Genomic DNA, 20267 nt, shown 5'->3' with positions numbered 1-20267 from the left:
TATAAACACTATTTATATATAAACCTGAAAATAATATTTTAAACTGAGTATAAACATTGGATAGGAGGAGGGGGAAAAAAGAACAAGTTACTTACCTTCGGTAACAATATATCTGTAAGAGACATAGATTAGTTATGGATTCCTCACCTTAGAATTACCCCAGGTGTCAGACTGGATCCAGCAAATTTTTTCCTCAGCAGTACTCCTGCGCATCCATAGGTGGCGTCGTTGAACGTTCATCGTTGGCATCAAGGTCGCTGGAATTATGTTGTGGTATCTACTCAGACACCACCCTCGCTCGCTGAGGTCAATTCTTTACACAACATTCCACACCAGAAGCGCAGAGCCATGCAAGACAATGACCACTGGTGCACAAAAACGTGGACCCTGAAAGGGAGTCCCTTACCCTAGAGGTCAGTTCACAGAACAAGGAGGATGGGTGGGGCGATGAGGAATCCATAACTAATCTAAGTCTCTTACAGATATACCATTACTGAACGTAAGTAACTTGTTCATCTGAAACAGACAATTAGTTATGGATTCCTCGCCTTAGAATAGATACCCCAGTAATACCAACCCCGAAAGTCCTGGAGAACTGAACAGCCGAAAAAGCCATCTCTCCGGACTTGGCTGTCCAGGCTATAGTGTTTGGTAAACGTGTGCAGTGAAGACCACGTAGCTGCCTGGCAGATGTCAAGAAGGGGAACTCTACGTCCCAAAGCAATAATGGCTGCCGTCGCACTGGTGGAATGGGAACGCAACCACACTGGAGGTTCCTTTTACGAGAAGGAATACCAGATTTTGATGCAAAGAATGACTCATCAGGAGATGGTTCGTTTTGAACGACCCAACCTTTCCTGGTGCCTACATACCCAACAAAGAGCTGGTCATCCACCTGGAATTGTTTTGTGCGATCCAGATAAAATTAAAGCACATGTTTTGGATGCCGACGGTAGAGCCTCTCTTCCTCTTTAGAAGGTTACGGAGGTGGAAAGAAGGTGGGCAAAGTGATGGTCTGTCCCATGTGGAAAGAGGTAACCACTTTGGGAAGGACAGATGGCCTAGTGCGAAGGCCATCTTTGTCCGGATGAACAGCCAGAAAAGGAGGTTTTAATAGAAAGAGCCTGAAGTTCACTCACCCTGTGAGCAGAGGTGATGGCAAACAGAAAGACAGTCTTTAAGGTCAAGAGTCTGAGAGAACAATTATGTAGTGGCTCGAAAGGAGCACACATAAGGTAAGTTAAGACCAGATTCAAGTCCCACTGGGGCATTACTAAAGCAATAGGAGGAAAGCGGAGAGTAATGCCCTTAAGAAATCTATTTACAATAGGGGACTTGAAAAGAGAAGGCTCAATCAGAAGGCCATGAAAAGCAGAAATGGCAGAAAGATAGTCTTTAAGGGTGCCCAGAGCAGAGCCCTGCTGGGCCAAAGAAAGTATGAAGAGGAGAACCTCTAAAAGAGGGGCATAAAGGGGATCCACAGCCTTTGCTGTGCACCATGCAACAAACTGTTTCCCTGTATAGGCGTATACAGTTTTAGTGTTGGGATCCCTGGCTACCAAGATGACATTACAGACTTCGGGAGGACGGTCAAAAGCTGAACTGACTGCCGGGACACCAGCAGCTTTTGGGACCGCTCCCACAAAGACTTTGGGTTCATGGCCCGACAGTCGGAGAACGAAGTGGCTGAAGCTGCACTCCGGAGGTGTCAGCAGAAGGAAGCTTGGGCATGGGACAAGCAGCAGTGAACTAGGAAAGGAGCATGTTAATTTTAACAAACCCCCCTCTTTGGATATTCTGTGGGACTGCCAGGGTTTGATTATTGCATGAACTGCAGCAAAACCTCGCCACAATGTCACTACTACCTATCTGCATTTAGACAACACAGTTTGAATAACATTCCAAAATATAAATTCCATTTAGTTCCTTTGTTTAAAAAATGTAACTGTTCTTTCACCCGATTACCCAAGAGGTAGCAAACTTGCTTGCATAACGGCCCACGGCAAGTTCCATTTGTGCACACAGCTCAGAACAGTGTGCACAAAGACACTGCTTTGCCGCTGACCAAACAAAGTAATTAGAGGGAACATTGCTGCTAACCACACTTTATCAACCTTAGAACAGATATCAAGGCATTACGTCTCTGAGGTGGAGTGTCTGCAGAGTGGCCTCAAACCAAAAAGTCCTGCAGGACTGAGCGGGCAAAATGCACCTCTCTGCGAAGCTGACTGTAAAGGAAGTAGTGCTTGGTGAATGTCCAAGACAGGAAATCCCCTTGCCAATGCCGTGGTAGCAACCTTCACTCTGATGGAATGGCCACACAGTCCTTCAGGGGGCTCTCTCTAGGCTATAGTATAGAAAATGTTTATGCATATGCTGATCCATCTTGACAGTCCTCTTCTGTACGGTCTTCCCATTATTAGCACTGGCGAATGGCATGAAGAGTTGATCATCAAAACAATACTCCTTTGGGGATTCAGTATAGAAACGTAACACACTCTTCAGGAATAGCAGAACATGTCTCTCCTCCTCTTTCAATGGATGTGGCAGAGACAAAAACCCCAGTAGAGGGATAGATTGTCCTATGTGAAGAACAAGTTACTTACCTTCGGTAACAATGTATCTGTAAGAGACATATATTATTTAAAGATTCCTTACCTTAGAATTACCCACAGGCGTCAGACTGGATCCAGAGAATTTTTCTTCCGCAATATCCCTGCGCGTTGGTAGGTGGCGTCAGTCGACTTCGTGTCCGGCGTCGTGGTCGCCAGAATGACTTCGCCGTGCCTACTTAGATGCCGCCGCTGAGCACTGACGTCAGTTCTAACCCGACTTTCCATGCCCGAAGCGCAGAGCCATGAAAGACACTGACTACTGGTGCGCCACACTAGAGCCCTATAATGGTGTCCCTTACCATAGATGTAAGTTTGCAGAGTGGGGAAGATGGGTGGGGCGGAAAGGAATACATAACTAATATATGTCTCTTACAGATATATTGTTACCAAAGGTACGAAACTTGTTCATCTGAAAGAGACTATTAGTTATAGATTCCTTACCTTAGCATAGATTGCCCAGTAATACCATCCCCGGAGGAGGGTCCGCGAACCAAGTTCACAACGAAAAATCCTGGAGGACAGAACGGACAAAGTAGCCGTCCCTCCGGACTTGACTAGTCAGGCAGTAATGTCTGGTAAACATTTGCAAAGAAGCCCACATAGCAGCCTGGCAGATATCGATGAGTGGTACTCCCCACGACAAAGTAGTGGTGGTCGCCATAGCTCAAGTGGAATGAGCACGCAGCCGCACTGGAGGATCCTTTTTAGTCAAAGCGTAACAAATCTTGATACAAAAGACTAACCATCCAGAAATGGTACGCTTCTGAACAGCCCAAACGTTTTTGGAACCCACTTAGCCAACGAAGAGTTGATCATCGACCCAAAAATCTTTTGTGCGGTCAAGGTAGAAGGACAGCGCAAGTTTAGGGTCCACACGTGGAGTCTCTCCTCCTCCTTGGAAGGGTGCAGTGGCGGAGATAAAGGTGGGCAGAGTAATAATCTGCCCAATGTGAAAGCGAGTGACTACTTTAGGCTAGAAAGAGGATCTTGTTCGGAGCACCACCATGTCCGGATGGACTGAAAGGAAAGGAGACCCAGAAGAAAGGGCCTGAAGTTCACAGTTGCAGAGGTGATGGCAACAAGAAAGGCAGTCTTCAGAGTGAGACGCCTGAAAGGACAGTTGTTAAGTGGCTCGAAGAGAGCGCACACAAACTAAGTCAAGACAAGGTTCAAGTCCCGATGAGACATTATGAAAGCAGATGGAGGAAAGAGGTGAATAATGCCTTTAAAGAAGCGACTCACCATAGGGGACTTGACAAAGAGGGCTGATCTGGCAGCCGAAGAAAAGCAGAAATGGCTGCCAAGTAGCCTTTAAGAGTGCCCGGAGCAGAGCCCTGCTGGGCCAAAGAAAGAAGGAATAAAAGAACCTTAGAAAGAGTGGCAGAAAGGGGAGCCGCAGCCTTTGCTGTGCACCATGCCACAAACGTATTCCATCTACAGTCGTATGCCGTCTTAGTGGAGGGATGCCTGGCTGCCAAGATGACATTACAGACTTCAGGAGGAAGGTCAAAAGCTGTCAATTGTCACCGCTCAATCTACACGCAAGGAGGTGGAGAAGTTCCTTCTGAAGGGGCAGTCTGATCGGAGGAACGATGGCCATCCTCAGGAACTCGGGGTACCAGACTCTTCGTGCCCAGTACAGGGCCACAAGAATGACTTGGGCCTAGTCGCGCCTGGTCTTCGTCCGCACTAGGGCGAAAGAAGTGGTACAGGTGGAAAGGCATACAGGAGGCCGCAGATCCACCCATGACAAAAAGCGTTGCCGAGCGAGTGCCGCCTTGCAAACTCCAACGCGCAGAACTGCTGACATTGCACGTTCTCTTCGTTGGCGAACAGATCTAACCAAGCCAAGGCTTCGTGATCCACCATGCACCGACGGCTTGGTGTTCAGAGAACCTGCCAGGTGTTGAACCACCAGGGTTATGCCCTGATGTTACAGCAATGTCTAAAGGCGAAGAGCCTCTTTACAAAGAGTAAAACACCCCACTCAGCCCAGTTTGTTGCAATACCACACGGCGATGGTGTTGACCGTGAACACCTGCACTACTCTTCCTTTGATAAAAGGAAGGAATGTCTTCAGTGCAAGACGGATCGCCCGAAGCTCCAGAAGGTTGATGTGGAACCCGTATTCCGCCGGAGACCAGAGGCCTCTGATCTCCGCCTCCCCCATATGGCCTCCCCAGCCCAGAAGTGATACATCTGTCACCACTTTGAACTCTGGTTGCGAAGGGAGAGGGACCTGCCATTGACCTAATCCTAGTTCGTTAGCCACCACTGCAATTGGTGTGCAGTGCCCTCTGAGATCTGGGGCAATCAGAAAGATTCCCCTGATGCTGTGCCCACTGGAACATCAGGTCCCAGTGCAGAGCCCGCATATGCCACCTGGCAAAGATCACCGGCAGGATGCAGAAGTCCATGAGGCCCAGTAGCCTCAGGGTCAGTCTGACCCAAACCCGGGATAGAGGCTGAAAGTTCGGGATCATAGCCAAATATCCCAGACTACCTGCTCGGAAGGATAAGCCCCAAACTGCACTGTCCAGAACAGCTCTGATGAAAAGGAGCAACTGAGAGGGAGTCAGGTGTGACTTTCGATGTTGATAGTGAACCCCAGCGAATGCAGGAGGTTCGCCGTAGTCTGGAGGAGGGAGAGCTCGCCTTCAACAACCAGTCATCGAGCTTGGGAAAGACTGGAATCCCCGATCTGCACAGATGAGCTGCGACCACCACCATTACTTTTGTGAACACCCGAGGGACACTGGTAAGGCCGAAGGGGAGCATGGTGAACTGAAACTTTGTAAGTAACCAAAGCTATTCCACTGCAGGGAGCTTTGTGCGCTGTCTAAGCGAGTTTTTAACATCTCTTTGCTGTTGGTGTAATGCGGTGTCGTGTCATGAGAGGACACTTTTATATTTGTTGATTGAGCTGTGTTTTTACTTTGCGCTTTCTGTGAGGCTTTTAATTGTTTACTACCGGCGGCATCTTCTTCTTCAGTCCCTGACTGCTCTCATCACAGTCGGCACACAGAGGGTTGGAGCACTGACACGGGAGAGGTCGGTGGAGTTTTTTTGCCTCTTCCCGGTCTGATTTCTGATGCTGCTCCGATTGGCTGGGACCGTCCGTGCGATTGGTCCCGCCCTTCCGGTAGCTAGCGTTCCAGTTGGAGGGGGTACAGGATATAGCTGCATGGACTTGCGAGCGCGCAGCGGGCGCGCCGACGGTGCGCCAAAGGCGAGCCCGTCTGCGCCCGTCCGCGCTAAGGACGCGCTCAGCGCCGGGCAGGCTGCCCCTCCCATGACATTTAGGACCCATGGCCAGGGAAACAGTATAAGGTACTAGTCGGCCGCGCTGCATAACCTTAATAGAGGGGCTAGTAGTAGAGGTGATCTGGGTCTGGTAGAAACTGCAGCTCCTCTGTCCGACTTTCTGACTAAGGACTTCATCCCCTGTGGACTGCTGAATGTTCGGTCCCTACCTAAACAGACATTCAGTTATTAATAGAAGCTCACGAATTGGAGGTGTTAGGTATGACCGAGACCTGGACGCGGCAGGACTGCAAGGTTGATTTTGGACTAGCCTGCCCACCGGGCTTCAAAATATTGCACAAGCCAAGGTTGGAGGGGAAGGGGGGAGGGGTGGGGCTAATTTACAGAGAAGCCCTGAACTTAAAGATCATTGACATTGACCCGGTCGCGGGGGTTGGACTCCTTGGGTTCACCATTAAGAGTGAGCTGGGCCAGTCTCTGACAGGGATCATTTGCTATCGCCCACCGGGGTTTCTCAATTTGCTGCAGCAACAACTCTTGCTGGAAATTTTTACTAATATGGCAGCCACTCACCGGAGAGTATTAATTCTGGGCGATTTTAACCCCTGGCCGAATGGCTCCCTTGACACAGGTCTGGCCAATATTATACAATAATGTGAGGGGCTGGGACTGCGTCAACAAGTCTCTGTAGCCACCCACTCAGGGGGACATATGCTGGATCTCATCTTTGCAGTAGATGAGCAGCTATGTATGGGGGATGTTCTCCCGATGGACTGGACTGACCACTTTTTGGTCAAATTCTTTCTGAATATGGCCAGCCGGGACAAAAGGGAAGGCAAGCAAAGGACGAACTTTGTGGGCAGGGACTGGAGGGGCTTGGTACAGATGAAAGGTCTTGGGGAAGTGTTCTCGGTGGAAGACTGCCTCTTGCCGGAGGCCCAGGTGGATGAGAACTACACCGCTCTCTGTAAAGAGATCACTTTGACCCTGGACTCCCTTGTGCCTCGCAAGTCCTTTCAGAGCAGGGGGAGGCCATCTGCCCCCTGGTTTGGGGAGGAGTTGGAAAAAACTAACGCTTGAGTGTAATTGGGCTGAGAGAACTTGGAGGCGGAAATATCTAGTTGAGGATAAATAGGCTTGGAGAGCAAAGATTGTGGAATATAGAAAGGTCATCAAGAGAGCGAAGGCTGATTTCTTTGCCTCAATGATACTCAGGGCTTCAAATAGCTCTCGCTGCATTTTCAAAATCCTTAACAGCCTGACTAAAACTGAATGCTGTAAAAATGAATTCCTGCCATCCCAGAGGCTCTGCGATAGTCTTGCAGACTTTTTCCGCGATAAAGTCGCTAATATCATTGAGGAGTTGGAGAAGACATCCTCTCTGTTGAAAGTAGTGAACGAGCAGCTATCCCTCACTAAAGACATGGGTGAGGTGGCAGAGAGTGACAGTACGGAGGAGGTTGCCCTGGGGGCACTTTCGGAATTTCCCCTTCTACAGATTGAGGATTTCTACAAGCTAGCAGACAGTATTGTGTCTGGCTCTCCCCTGGGCCCACTGCCTTGTAAAATTTGGAAGGAGTTCGGGCAGAACTCTTTCCACTACTGTGTAAGATCTGTAATCAGTCGCTTGCAGATGGGGTGAGCCAAGCCAATGGAAGCAGGCGTTAGTAACGCCACTGCTAAAAAAAATCCTCCCTTGATCCAGAATGTCTAAAAAACTTTAGACCAATATCCCTTCTCCCTTTCCCGGCCAAAATAGTTGAACGGGTAGTAAGTGGCACACTGTCCACGCATTTAGAACAGGCTAAACATCTGGAGGAGGAGCAGTTTGGGTTCCGACCGGCTCATGGTACTGAGACGGCATTGGTGACCGCAATGGATGAGCTTCGGGGGCGGGCAGACAGGGGTCAGGCAGCAGTGTTGATTCTTCTGGACCTGTCTGCCGCCTTCGATAGGTCAACCACAACATCCTTCTGAGCCGGTTGAGAGAGGTGGGAGTGACTGGAGTGGCCCTTAGGTGGTTCCACTCTTTTCTCTCAGGGAGACAGCAGGCGGTCTCTCTTCCCCCTTACCAATCTGCCTCCACTCAAGTTCTACATGGGGTACCTCAGGGCTCGGCCAACAGCCCCATTCTTTTTAATGTCTACTTGAGACCCTTGCTGGCGATCATCAAGCGATATAACATCAAGGTCATCAATTACGCTGATGATACGCAACTCATTCTCTCCCTGGAGGGAGAGCAGTCCAACTCAGTAAAAGGGTTCCATGGATGTTTAGAAGACATGTCACAGTGGTTGAGCGAGAATTCATTACAGTTCAACATAGCCAAAACAGGGCTGATGCATTTTGAGGTGCGCAGGCACACAACAGGGCCGCCCAGGAACCTTTGGCCCCCAGAGTTCCCAAATCCTGGCCAGCCGGTCAGGACAGTGCGTAACCTGGGGGTAACATTTGATTGTAACCTCTCCTTGGAGGCACACGTGGCGAAGGTGGTGAGCTGCTGCCTGGCTATTATTCATTCATTGAGGAAGATCTTTCCTCTTTTACCCCACCAAGCCCGCGTCCTGATAGCATGCAGCACGATTCTTAGTTGGGCGGACTATTGTAATGCCCTGCTCCTTGAATCCCCCACATTCCTTTTAGACAGGTTACAGCGGATGCAATCTGCCAAGGCCAAACTGGTACTAGGCTGGCCGAGGAGGTCTTCTGCCTCTGGAGCACTGGCGGAGTTGCACTGGCTCCCTGTGAGACAGAGAATTAAATTTAAGTCCCTGTGAAAAGTGTTTAAGGCTCTACATGGGAAAGGACCGGTCTCTTTCCAGCGAAAATTTGAATGGTACGTTCCAAACAGAATGCTTCGCTCCTCTGGGGGCGAGCTTATAAAAGTCCCCCTTTTCAAAAAAGCTAGAGCAGGGGGTAGATCATTTGGGGTCGCTGCGTCCAGGCTGTAGAATACTCTACCTATTGCACTTAGACAACATGATGATCTTCTTGCTTTCAGAAAGAACTTAAAAACGTGGCTATTCCCTAAGAACTAGACCTGTGTTCTACGCCTCCTTCCTTGTTGTTATGGTTGTTGTGTTACTAGCGCCAAGATGCCTGTCAGGTGATAGTGCGCTTTAGAGATTCTATAAATAAATAATAAATAAATAAAATGCTCATGTCCTAGGTTACGCCTGTATGCTGGCAGGACGGGGATTTGAAAATAAAGCGTCCTGCAAGTCCAATGCTACCATTCCGTCTCCGGGGTTGAGGGCAGGCAGGACCTGAGCCAAGGTTAGCATTTTTAACTTCTTTTTCCGGAGGATTGCCTTTGTCCTTCTTGGGCACCAGAAAGAAGCAGGAATAGTAACCAGGCATACTTCTGGCGCAGGTACCCTCTCAATAGCTCCCTTGCCAAAGAGAGCTGAAACGTCCTATTGGAGAAGCGCAAAATAGTCCTCTGACATGCGATCGAGAGACGGTGGCATGGAGGGAGGGGTAGTCTCAAAGGGGATTGAGTAGCCCCTTCGGACTACTGCAAAGCCCACCTGCCTGATGAGATGGAATAACAGTGGGGGACGTGATGGCAAATCTTGCCACCCACTGGCCACTGATGGCCCTGAAAGGTCAGACTAGGAGGGTTTGGAGGCTGCTGCGGGGGGAAGGGGGAAATGGGTGGACTGGCCCACCTGCTGGTTACCAGACCTGCGTCGCTGGGTCCCACGTCTGAGGCCAGACAGAGGTTGGCCCGTTTGCATCGGCCAGTGGCGGACTGGGTCGGACGTGGTGGGCTGCCCTTTCTGTAGCCACGAAAGGCAGACTGTGGGGGACGGGAGGACACAGCGAGGCCTAAGGATCTGGCCGTAGCCCGAGAATCCTTAAAACACTCGAGCGCCGAGTCCGCCTTGTCACCAAATAGGCGATGACCATCGAACGGCATGTATAGCAAAGTTGCCTGGGCATCCCCCCGAAAAACAGACGTCCTCAGCCAGGCGTAGTGCCGAAGGGCTACCGACATGACAATCCTTCTGCCCAGATAGTCGGCGGTGTCCAGTCCACATCGGATTGTGAATTTTGCTGCATCTCTCCCATCCACCACTGCCTGGGAGAGAATGGCCCGGGCCTCCTCCGAACACTGAGCATCTGCCCAACCGTATCCCACACTGTATGGGTCTAGTGGTCAAAGAGGCATGCAGTGTTCACGGACTGCAGTCCTAAGCTGGAGGAAGAGAACATACTCTTTCCAAGGTGATCCAGCTTCTTGGATTCCCTATCCGAGGAGTGAAAAAGTGAATGCGCCCTTGGATGAAGAGGCTTGGACCAGCAAGCCTTCGGGTGAAGGGTGCTGAGAGAGGGAAATGGGATCGCCGGAGCTGGCGGTGGCTGTGGGCAATCGTCCGGTCCACAGGAGCCCCTGTGCTGGGCCTGGATCAGGTGCCCAGAAGGACACCCATGAGGGCTTCTCTAAAGGGCAAGAGGAGTTCAGAAGAAGTTGCCGCCGGTTGAAGCACCTCTGTCAGGAGGCTAGTCCTGACTGCCACTGTAGGGAGCTCCAAGCCGAAGGCCTCGGCTGCCCTATGGACCACCACTGCATAGGACGCTCCCTCCTCCATAGCCTCGGTAGGGGGAAAAATCATGCCAAGGTCTGGGGAGGTATCCAGACCACAGGCGTTACCCAATTCCTCTCTCCTGTCCACCTCTTCCCGCAGGTCTGCTAAAGAGTCCAATCAATCAATCATTCAATCAATCAGAGTACTTGTAAAGAGTGCTACTTACCGGTGAGGATCTCAAGACTCTGAGGGGAGTGGGTGCCGCTACTGCTCGAAGAGCCAGGTCTTGAGGAGTCCTCTGAAGGCGAGTAGGTCTTGGGTCTGCCGTAGGTGGGTAGGGAGGGTGTTCCAGGTCTTGGCGGCGAGGTAGGAGAAGGATATGCCGCCGGAGGTTGTTAGTAGGATGTGTGGGACAGCGGCGAGGCTGGAGGAGCGGAGTTGGCGTGTCGGGGTGTAGAAGCTGAGTCTGCTGGTCAGGCAGGCTGGTCCGGCATTGTAGAGTGCTTTGTGTGCGTGGATGAGGAGCTTGAAGGTGATCCTCTTGTCGATGGGGAGCCAGTGTAGGTCTCTCAGGTGCGGGGTGATGTGGCTGCGGCGGGGGACGTTGACGATCAATCAGACGGAGGCGTTTTGGATGCGTTGTAGTCGTTGTAAGTGTTTGGCTGGGATTCCTGCATAGAGTGCATTGCCGTAGTCCAGTCTGCTGCTGACAAGGGCCTGTGTCACCGTTCTTGTTTCGGTCGGGATCCACTTGTAGATCCTGCGGAGCATGCGGAGGGTGTTGTAGAAGGAGGAGGAGACGGCGTTGACCTGTTTAGACATGAAGAGGGAGGAGTCGAGGATGAATCCTAGGTTGCGTGCATAGTTGGTGGGTGTCAGTGCTGTTCCCAGTGTGGTCGGCCACCAGGAGTCTTCCCAAGCTGAGGGGGTGGGTCCGAGGATGAGTAACTCCGTCTTGTCCGAGTTCAGCTTCAGACGGCTGTTCCTCATCCAGTCAGCGATGGCCTTCATCCCCTCGGGAAGGTTGGTTTGGGCCGTGTGCGGGACCTTGGTGAGGGAGCAAGCCGGGCCGACGACGGCTGAAATGCCGGAAACCGGTCCCCGGAAGCTTGTTTCCTTCCCAGTATAAGAATTGGCTTGGTAGTTTGGTCTGCCCTGTTCCCATGATGCACTGGGCCAGGGACAGACTAATTTGCATGTAGCCAGGTTCTGAGCTGGGATGGTGCAGTGAACTAAAAAACGGTGATGGATCAAGCCCTGATCTTTGGACTGGGTAGGAGTGTTCTGCTTAATTCAGATACTCTGTCCATCACCACCCCCTTTTCTGAATTGAATACGTGGTGTGGGCACGGGTCTGACGGAGATCCTGAGTGGATGGAGTTCATGATCTTGCGTGTCTCGTTGTCGTTGACGTTGGACCAGGAGGTCAGGCGGTTGGAGCTAGTGGTGTTCACAGGAGAGGTGGGGTCTGGCGTGGTCGGGGCGGTCATGGTGTTGAAGCGGTCATGGATGTCTGCGATCTTGCGGTGGAAGAAGATGGCTAGTGAGTGGCACAGTTCTTGTGAGGGCGGTATGTCGTTGGCGTTGGCGCTGGGGTTGGAGAGTTCCTTTACGATGCTGAAGAGCTCTTTGCTGTTGAGTGCGTTGTTATCCAGACGGTCTTTGAAGGAGGATCTCTTGGCTAATCTGATAAGGTGGTGATGTCTGCGGGTGGCGTCCTTGTGGGCTGCGTGGTTGTCCGGAGTGCGTTCGTGGAGCCATATCTTCTCCAGTTTCCGGCAGGCGCGTTTTGAGGTCTGCAGCTCGTCAGTGAACCAGGTGGCTCTCTTGCTGGCGTGGTTGTTGGAGGGTTTCTTGAGTGGGGCGAGGGTGTTGGCACAGTCGTCGATCCACTGTCTGAAGTTGCAACCCCTCCCAGTCCTCATCACCACCCTCAGGGCGACAGGGAACAAAAGGAATGAACAAGGGAGCAAAAGTACCCTCCGGCGTTGGATTTGAAGTCAGCCAACGTTGATCAAGCTCCGGGTCTATCTCTGGGATGAGGGTGGGTACAGCGTTGGCCGGGGGCACGGTCGACGCCGGAGACATGGTCGTCGGGATCTGCACCAGAGAAGGTCGAGTAACGTCGACCGGCGTTGATCTGGATACAGGCCTGGATCCATGGGGACCCAGCGGTGCCTGGGCCGAAGATGTTGGCATTGAATGCCCAGGGAACCCAACCGGCTCTGCAGGGCCCGAATGTGCACCAGCAGAGTTGGGCTGCCCAGAGATGGAGTGGAGGGCTTCGTAAAATGCACGGAGCTGGGCAGGGGATGCCCTGGCTCCCAGAAACCAGGGTGAGGCGTGGAGTCATCCCAGAATCAGGCACCAGAGACAGAGCATTAGAGCGACAACGCTCCGTTTCCAGCATCGCGCGGCCGACCGACGGGGAGAAGGCGAAGAAAGTCAGTCCCTCTTCGCCTTCTTCTTGTGCTTGTCCCCTCGAGCGAGACCGCGAGCTACACGAAGCCCACTGCTGGCTTCCAAAAGCTTTCGGGACCACTCCAGCAAAGACTTCCGATTCATGGTCTGACAGTCGGAGCACAACTTCTGGTCGTGGTTGCGCTCCAGGCACCAGTGGCACACAAAGGTACGGATCTGTGACGGACATCAGCTTGTGATAGGAGTCACAAGGCTTGAATCCCGTTTGTCGATGTGACATCGCTTGCGCACCAGGAGTCGAAGACTCGAAAAAAGACGTCAACAAAAGTCGTAAAAGGTTTAGTAAAAAAGTGACAATGGGGCAAGCTCTCCGCGGATCTGCTCTAGGCTGGTGTGGAAAAAGAAAGAACTGACATCAACGTACAGGGGTGGCGTCTAAGTAGGCACTGAAATGTCATTCCAGCGACCATGACGACAGACGCAGAGTCGACCAACGCCACCTACCGACTTGCAGGGGTAATGCTGAAGAAAAATTCTCTGGATCAAGTCTGGCGCATGGGGGTAATTCTAAGGTAAGGAATCTAGAACGAATAGTCTCTTTCATATACAACCATACAACTTTCGGTAAGAATGGTTGCATGGTCCTCAGTACCAATTTGTCAGGAGAGAGTGGTGTTATAAGGAGAATGCAGACACATTGTCTGCAGTTCGCTAACGTGGAACGGGGTAATAGCAATCAGAAAAATTGTCTTAACAATTAAAATCCACAGAGAACAGTAGTACATCCACTCCAACGATGTGCATGTGAGAAATGGGCGGACCAAGTTACGGTCTCATAGAGGCAAAATAAAAGGCTTTGCAGAAAAAGTGTGTTAAGCCTTTCAGAAAGCACAACACAACAGGTGACTTGAAGTGGGAAGGCTAATTTGTTAAACATATAGAGGTGCAGGGACGACTAGTAACATTTAACTTTGCCCAGTGTTAGACCTGCCAGCCTTAGGGTGGTCTTCCCTCAAACTTTTTGCTCAACCATATTTTCCGATCTAGTTTGTATTGGCCTTAGGACACCGTCAACTTTACCACTGCTAACCAGTGCTAAAGTAAATGTGTTCACTCCCTAAAAACATGGTAAGACTGGCTTACAATCGGCTCATTTAATTTACCTGTAAATCCCTAGTAAAGTGGTAATACATATACCTATGGCCTGTAATACTACAAGTGGGCCTGCAGCACTTCTGTGCCACCCACTTAAGTATCCCTTTAAACATGTCTCAGGCCTGTCAATGCAGCGTATGTATGATGTTTTAAACTGTCATTTCGATTTTAAATTGCCATTTTGGCCTGGAAAAATCAACCTTTTGCTAGACCTAAACCTTCTGTTTTAATACATATAAGTCTGGGCTTAGGGTAGGCCGTAAACAGCCCAAAGGGCAGGGTTCGATCTAGTTAAAAAGTTGGACATGTACTTTCAACTTTTACATGTCCTGGTAATGAAAAACCCTTTAATTCGTTTTTTACTACGGAAATCCTACTTCTCCCATAGCATAACATTGAGTAACCCTATTATATTTAATAGGAGATCACTTTCAATCAGGAGCAGGCAGGAATGTCGAGTTTTGTGATTAAAGAATTGTAATTTAAAACTCTCTTTAAGGGTGGAGTTGAATTTTAAGTCACAATTCTGATAATACCACTTTTAGCGCAAGTTGGCATTTTCTTGCCGTAACCATTTAGTGCCTGTATCCTGGGTCACATGACTAGGTGTAGCTAGAAATTGGTCTGTGTGCACTGCTGCCAGACAGTGAACCAAAGGGGGAATAGGTGTTGGCAGCATGGGCCATCTTTGACTTGATGGGCAGAGCTGCCACCTAACACAATTGTGCATCAAAAAACCTCTACCACAGCCCACTCACAAAGGGTTTGACACTAGTCTGCTGTATCCCCAGACAAGCTAGGGCCAGGGTAGGGAGGCAGGAAATTCCAAATACCTCTAAGGTGGAAACCTTCAGAACTTTCTCCTAATTTTAAGCTAGCACCATGTATAAATATTGGACCCACAGACCCAACTCTTCTGTGCACCTCTTTACCTGTGGAATACTCAGAAGGGCTGCTGTGTTGCACTGCTGCAGGAAGGACTGATACTCTGCTGCCTGAGTGAGAAGGACTGGACCTGCATATTAAACCCATGACCAGCAGAGTGATTTTAAGGGCTATTTGACTGGCCTCTTGATCAGAGCAGTAGGGAGAGAAAAGGCTTCAACGACCTTGAACCCAGCGCATTGACTCTCTTTGCTGTATGTCTTGCCCCCCCAAGTGGTGCCACCCCAGTCCTGCACCCTTGGAATTGGGCCTGAAGGTGATCTGCCATTTCAGAAGTTGGCTTTTTTTGCCAGAACTGATGCAGCGAGACAAATCTCCTCGGAGCTCCGCACATGAACATCCTCTGCATGAGCCATCCCTGAAGCACCGCAGCCTCTATCAACAGCATCCTCGACGACTAGCATTGCCACCTGCAGCTATTCGGAACTGCCACTGCACGATGCATCCTCAATGCGGGATCTCGTAATGCTCTGCAACCAGGATTTTAGGTACTTTGGTCAGTGGATCTAACTTGGTCCCTGTATCCATCCAGCACTCCATCACAGTCAGCCTGAACTTGTGACTTTGTTCCAGTCCTGCACAGCCAGATAACCACAGTTGGCACTTTATGCTTTTAGTCACTATTTTCAATTAAATATTTAAAATTGGACGTCTCCGGGTATAACTGATTGGATTTTTGCCATTTTGGTGCCAAATAATTTATTAAAATGTACTCTATTTTTCTGAATTGGAACAAGATTTTTATTACTGTTTAAGTGATACATAAATACTTTACACTTCGCCTCTAATTTAAGCCGTACAGCTTTTGTGCTAAGCTACAAGAGGTTTTTTTTTCCTTTCCTTTTTTTTTTGTTGAGTTTTTGAGATGTAAAAAGGCACAGTACAAACAGGGCAATAAAGCAAGTACAACCATAGAACACAGTAAAGTTTCCGGCGTTACAAAGATGGTTAGGGTGAAAATGAGGAGAAAAAAACTGTAATGTGCAATCAGTGATTAGACAATTAGAATTGTGCCATGAATTGGGCATAGGCGCTATGGGGTCCGGATCGGAGAGGACGACCCAGAGCCGGCCTTGGCAGCCAGTTAGGTTCTGGAAGGGCTTCAAATGACCTTGGGACGAGATCTGGTGGGCATTAACGCCAAGTAGTCCCCGAGGTGCTCTAGACAATAAGCAACTTCAGTAACCCAGTCAGATAGTTGTGGGCAGCCTGTACGGACCCAGTGGACGGTGACTATTCTCTTGGCAAGGAGTAACAGCATTTCCGTCAGCTGGCGGACACCTGCTGGGACATGTTTGACAAACCCCAGTAGGACTACGAGTGGAGTACAAGGTATATAGCCTGCTATTATTGAGTCTATACAATCTAGTACGGTTGATCAATATGTAGCAATTGCAGGGCAAGACCAAGCAAGATGTATAAAGTAAGTGTCAGCAGCCTGCAATGCACACAAGGTGCCTCTGGTACCAGACCCATTTGTTGCAGAGCAGCCAGGGAGCGGAATATGCTGTGGAGAAATTTTACATGGATGAGTTTCAATCTGTAATTTGGGGACAACAGTCTGGTTAAGGAGCAGCAATATCTTCATTTATCCTCCATCTTGTCCTCTCCCAGGTGTGCCTGCCACTTTGATAAAGTCATCAGCTAAAGCACAGGGACCCTGTCTTGCACTGTAGAGTACGAGCAGTCGATAAGTCTCCTACTGGAAGGAGTAGTGAACTCACAATCTAGGGCATGTAGTGGGCCAAGGAGCCATGCCCAGCTCTGCACCTCATGGGTGTCTAGGGGAGGGGCAAACCATTGTGCGCAGAGAACAGCCCTAGATAAAGTCTGTCTCTATCTCAGTATGTTGAAAGTGTTGGACAGAATGTGGAAAGTGTTGGACAGAGTGTACCTAGTAGTGAGTGATATGTGCCTGAGGACAATAGTAGTAAAACTGAATGTCAGGGGTGCATACACCCCCTTGCTCAAAAGACAGTGTCATCATCCACCAAGACAAAAGCAGCTGCTGCCCACCAGCCCACACCAGCTGTATTAAGAGGGAATACATGTGCCTAAAGAACACCACTGTGTGTGGGATCAGAATGTTTACAAACAGGTAGAGGAATTCCGGAAGAATACTATTTTGGCAATGGTGACATGCCCGGTAAGAGACAAAGGCAATCTCGGCCATAATTCTCTCTCCAGATCTGAGACCCATCCCTACTAATGACAATCCCTAAGTAATAGACACTGTCAGTGGACCATTTAAGAGGATACTTAGTAGAAAAAGGCTCAATCTACTCAGTAGGTGGAAATAACGGCTTCCATCAAATGATCGCTATTCCTGTGAGGAACGCATAAAGGATGAACTCGTTCAGCAGTGGTACAAGATTTGTGGCAGTGTTCCTTACATAGATGGTGACATCGTCTGCATACAGGGACACCAATAGACATTGCGACGTGCAGCAGAGACCTTCGATCAGTATGGTACTGCCGTACGCGTAAAGGATTGGGGAGGGCAGCCCTTTCTAGTACCTCCATTTATGGGTATAGGCTCAGAGACTCTCCTGCTAATGCGCAGTCTGGCAGTCGGTAAAGTATAGAGTAGCTTAATCCACCCAAGGAAGCCATGGCTAAAGCTCATGTGCCAAAGAAGAGGGAATAAATACAACCACTCAAGAAAATTAAATGTCTTGGTTACGTCAAGGAAGGAAGCAACCGCCAGGAGCTGTGAGCTCAAGGTCTGGATTAGAGCAAAAAGAGTGAGAAGATTATGGCGTTTCGAATGGCCAGGGACAAACCCTGAATGTTCCGGTCTCACGATCACAAGGAGGAGGTGCAGGATATGGGCCGCAATCATTTTGGAAAATATTTTGTTGTACAGATTGATCATAGAAAGCGACCAATAAGAATCGCAGCTATTTGCTGGTTTGTCAGGTTTAAGGAGTATGACTAAGAAGTGTGGCTCACTGGTTAGAGGCGGCAGACCCGTAAGCAGAGGACGGCCCGGGACCAGGGTTCGATTCCCGGCGCGGCAGGGTCGTGGACCAGGGTCAGCGGACTCGACAATTCTCGCTTCGGTGCCTACTCTGGTCAGGGACCACACTCGGCAACTCTGGGCATTAGCTTGCCTCATCTTCACAACGGCCCCCCCAGACCGCCGGGGATGCTTGGTCGCACCTTAGAGATACCCATTAGGGACCATCTCTCAGGGTGAGCCAGGACGGGTTCCCAAGCGGTCGAAGCGCGGAGATACTCCTCCGGGAGGCGATCCTAGCGCTATATAAACCCGCAATTAATTAATTAATTAAGAAGGCTCCCGCACTGAGGGTGGTAGGTAGCCAGTCTCCCTGGCTTCCTTGTGCATAGCAAGGAGATGAAGGGCCAGTAACTCATTATATTCCTTGTAGAAGCGGACTGTAAGGCCATCTGGGCTGGAGAACTTGCCCCCAGACATGCTACTGATGGCCAGAACTTAATCTCCAGGGGTGAGGGGGGCACCAAGGTAAAGCTGGTGAATATTTTCAAGCCAAAACAACTGTATGGAATCAAAGTATTCAGTAAGTTTATCTGGAGACACTTCCCAGTGAAGCTACCAGAAGGTTAGTTTTGTGAATGTTTCTGGGTCACCCTGACAAGGATTGTCGATATTGTTGAAGAAAGACTCACACCTACCTGAATTAACAACCCAATTTCTCATAAGCATCCACATGAATATATCAAAAACAGGTTGGGCCTGATGTTCTGACATAAAACTACATTTGGCAACCTATGGCGCTGCAAAGAGAAAGGCCTATTGCCAGCAGCCCCTGCTGCTCATCCCTTGTGGCCACCCTGGCTCCTTTACACATCTGAAGGTCAATTTGTGCCATCAAACTTTGTACACATATGTATGACAGTGAAACAGACATTCATATTTACTCCCTTCTCTAGCATGACATGAAAAGACTACATGGAGCATACCTGCAACATTAGTCATGTAACCTTTCTTACAATTAACTAAAATATCAGATGACCAGTGCGAAAGAAGCATTTAGGTAAGATCAAGTAATCTCTAATTTGTTGCCTCCATATGTACATGCAGATAAATTGTTGAACTCAGTTTTTATACTTCATGAAGTTATGGTGTGGCTTGACCTGCTTCATCAAATTTATATTTTTATGGTAAAGTGAATTTATTAAAATTCTTCACCATTCCCAGGACCATTTAAAAATCAGTTGTTACAGTTTATTACTAATCACCTGCATATTTGCTTCTGTTGGAGCCCCGGGAGGTGCCTGGGTGAGATCCTGTGAGGAATTCTGCGTATGGAGACCTTGTCTATCAAAATGGACACTCATAACAGGTGCAGTGATCGGAACAGGAGGAACATATACTTCTGGAAGCTAAAGAAGAGAGAAAACAGACACATTATACCTTTTTATGTCATTATTAAAAGTGAATCGCTCTTTGTGAATATTCCAAGGCGCGAGGATGCCCAACAAATAGTAACCCAAGCATTCTTGTTCCCCATCTAACTTAATATTTCCTGCATGCTAAGGAAAATCAATTGGTAACTAAGATTGTTTTAGGTTCAGGTAGCATTTTTATACACTCTAATCTATTGTGCCTGACCTAAACAAACTATATTTACCAGCAAAGCAGCAACACCGTACTAAACATTTGAATCAAACCTTTTATTTCATCAGCTAATTTGTTTGGAGTATCCATAAGTTTGAATGTCACAAGTGTCTTCTAACTTCAATGGTTCCTCACTAAAATCATTGTGTGTGAGGTTGAAGCATCTCCATGATAAGCATCCAGCAAGTGTAAAATATGTTTAACTCCTCCCCCACAAGGTACACACTTTCGCAGGACTTTTATTTTATCACCTGCTGCACATTTTCTTGTTTTGCTTTAAAAGGTTAAGTATGATAGGTGATGAACACTAAAGGCCAGTATCTAATGCTGTTTTTCCTTTACTGCAGGTCTTTTACGTTGGATCACTGCCAACACATGGAGGGTGCTCAGGCAGGTACAATAATTCTAGGTCATTACAGAGCCGTGCTGCTGGTGCTGGAGTTCTTACACTGCACTAACTCTTTTCCCCTTTTTAAAGCTTTGTCGCCTCAAAATAAGAGGTTGTGCAGTTTCAACTGGATCGCTGACCTAGGTTGGTATTTTGCCTTTTCGACATATTCTGGGGGAGATGGATGTCAATTCCAGTTTGTCAAAGGCAGTGTTGCTAAGGAAATGCTAAGGAAATGTGGTGCATATATTCGCTGAGCACACAAATGGAGTTGAGGGATATTGGACTGTTGTGCTAAAATAGTTATTCAAAGCTGCTGTATTCATCCAAGAGCTACGTGACCT

At 49.0% G+C, this 20267-nt stretch overlaps 1 protein-coding gene across 1 annotated transcript in view; it reads right to left on the bottom strand.

Annotated features, from left to right (window-relative positions):
- The window catches only part of SEC31B (SEC31 homolog B, COPII component), a 1335991-nt gene that overhangs the window by 363276 nt on the left and 952448 nt on the right, over window positions 1-20267 (bottom strand). Inside the window, exon 19 of the mRNA XM_086922250.1 lies at window positions 19157-19300. Within this exon, the coding sequence (XP_086778376.1) occupies window positions 19157-19300 (144 nt within the window). The remainder of the gene's footprint in view (window positions 1-19156; window positions 19301-20267) is intronic.

The sequence above is a fragment of the Lissotriton vulgaris genome, chromosome 5, assembly GCF_964263255.1.
Source record: "Lissotriton vulgaris chromosome 5, aLisVul1.2, whole genome shotgun sequence".
Classification (NCBI taxonomy): Eukaryota; Metazoa; Chordata; class Amphibia; order Caudata; family Salamandridae; genus Lissotriton; species Lissotriton vulgaris.
The sequence above is the reverse complement of the archived record's forward strand: the minus strand, read 5'-3'. Positions and strand labels throughout refer to the sequence as shown.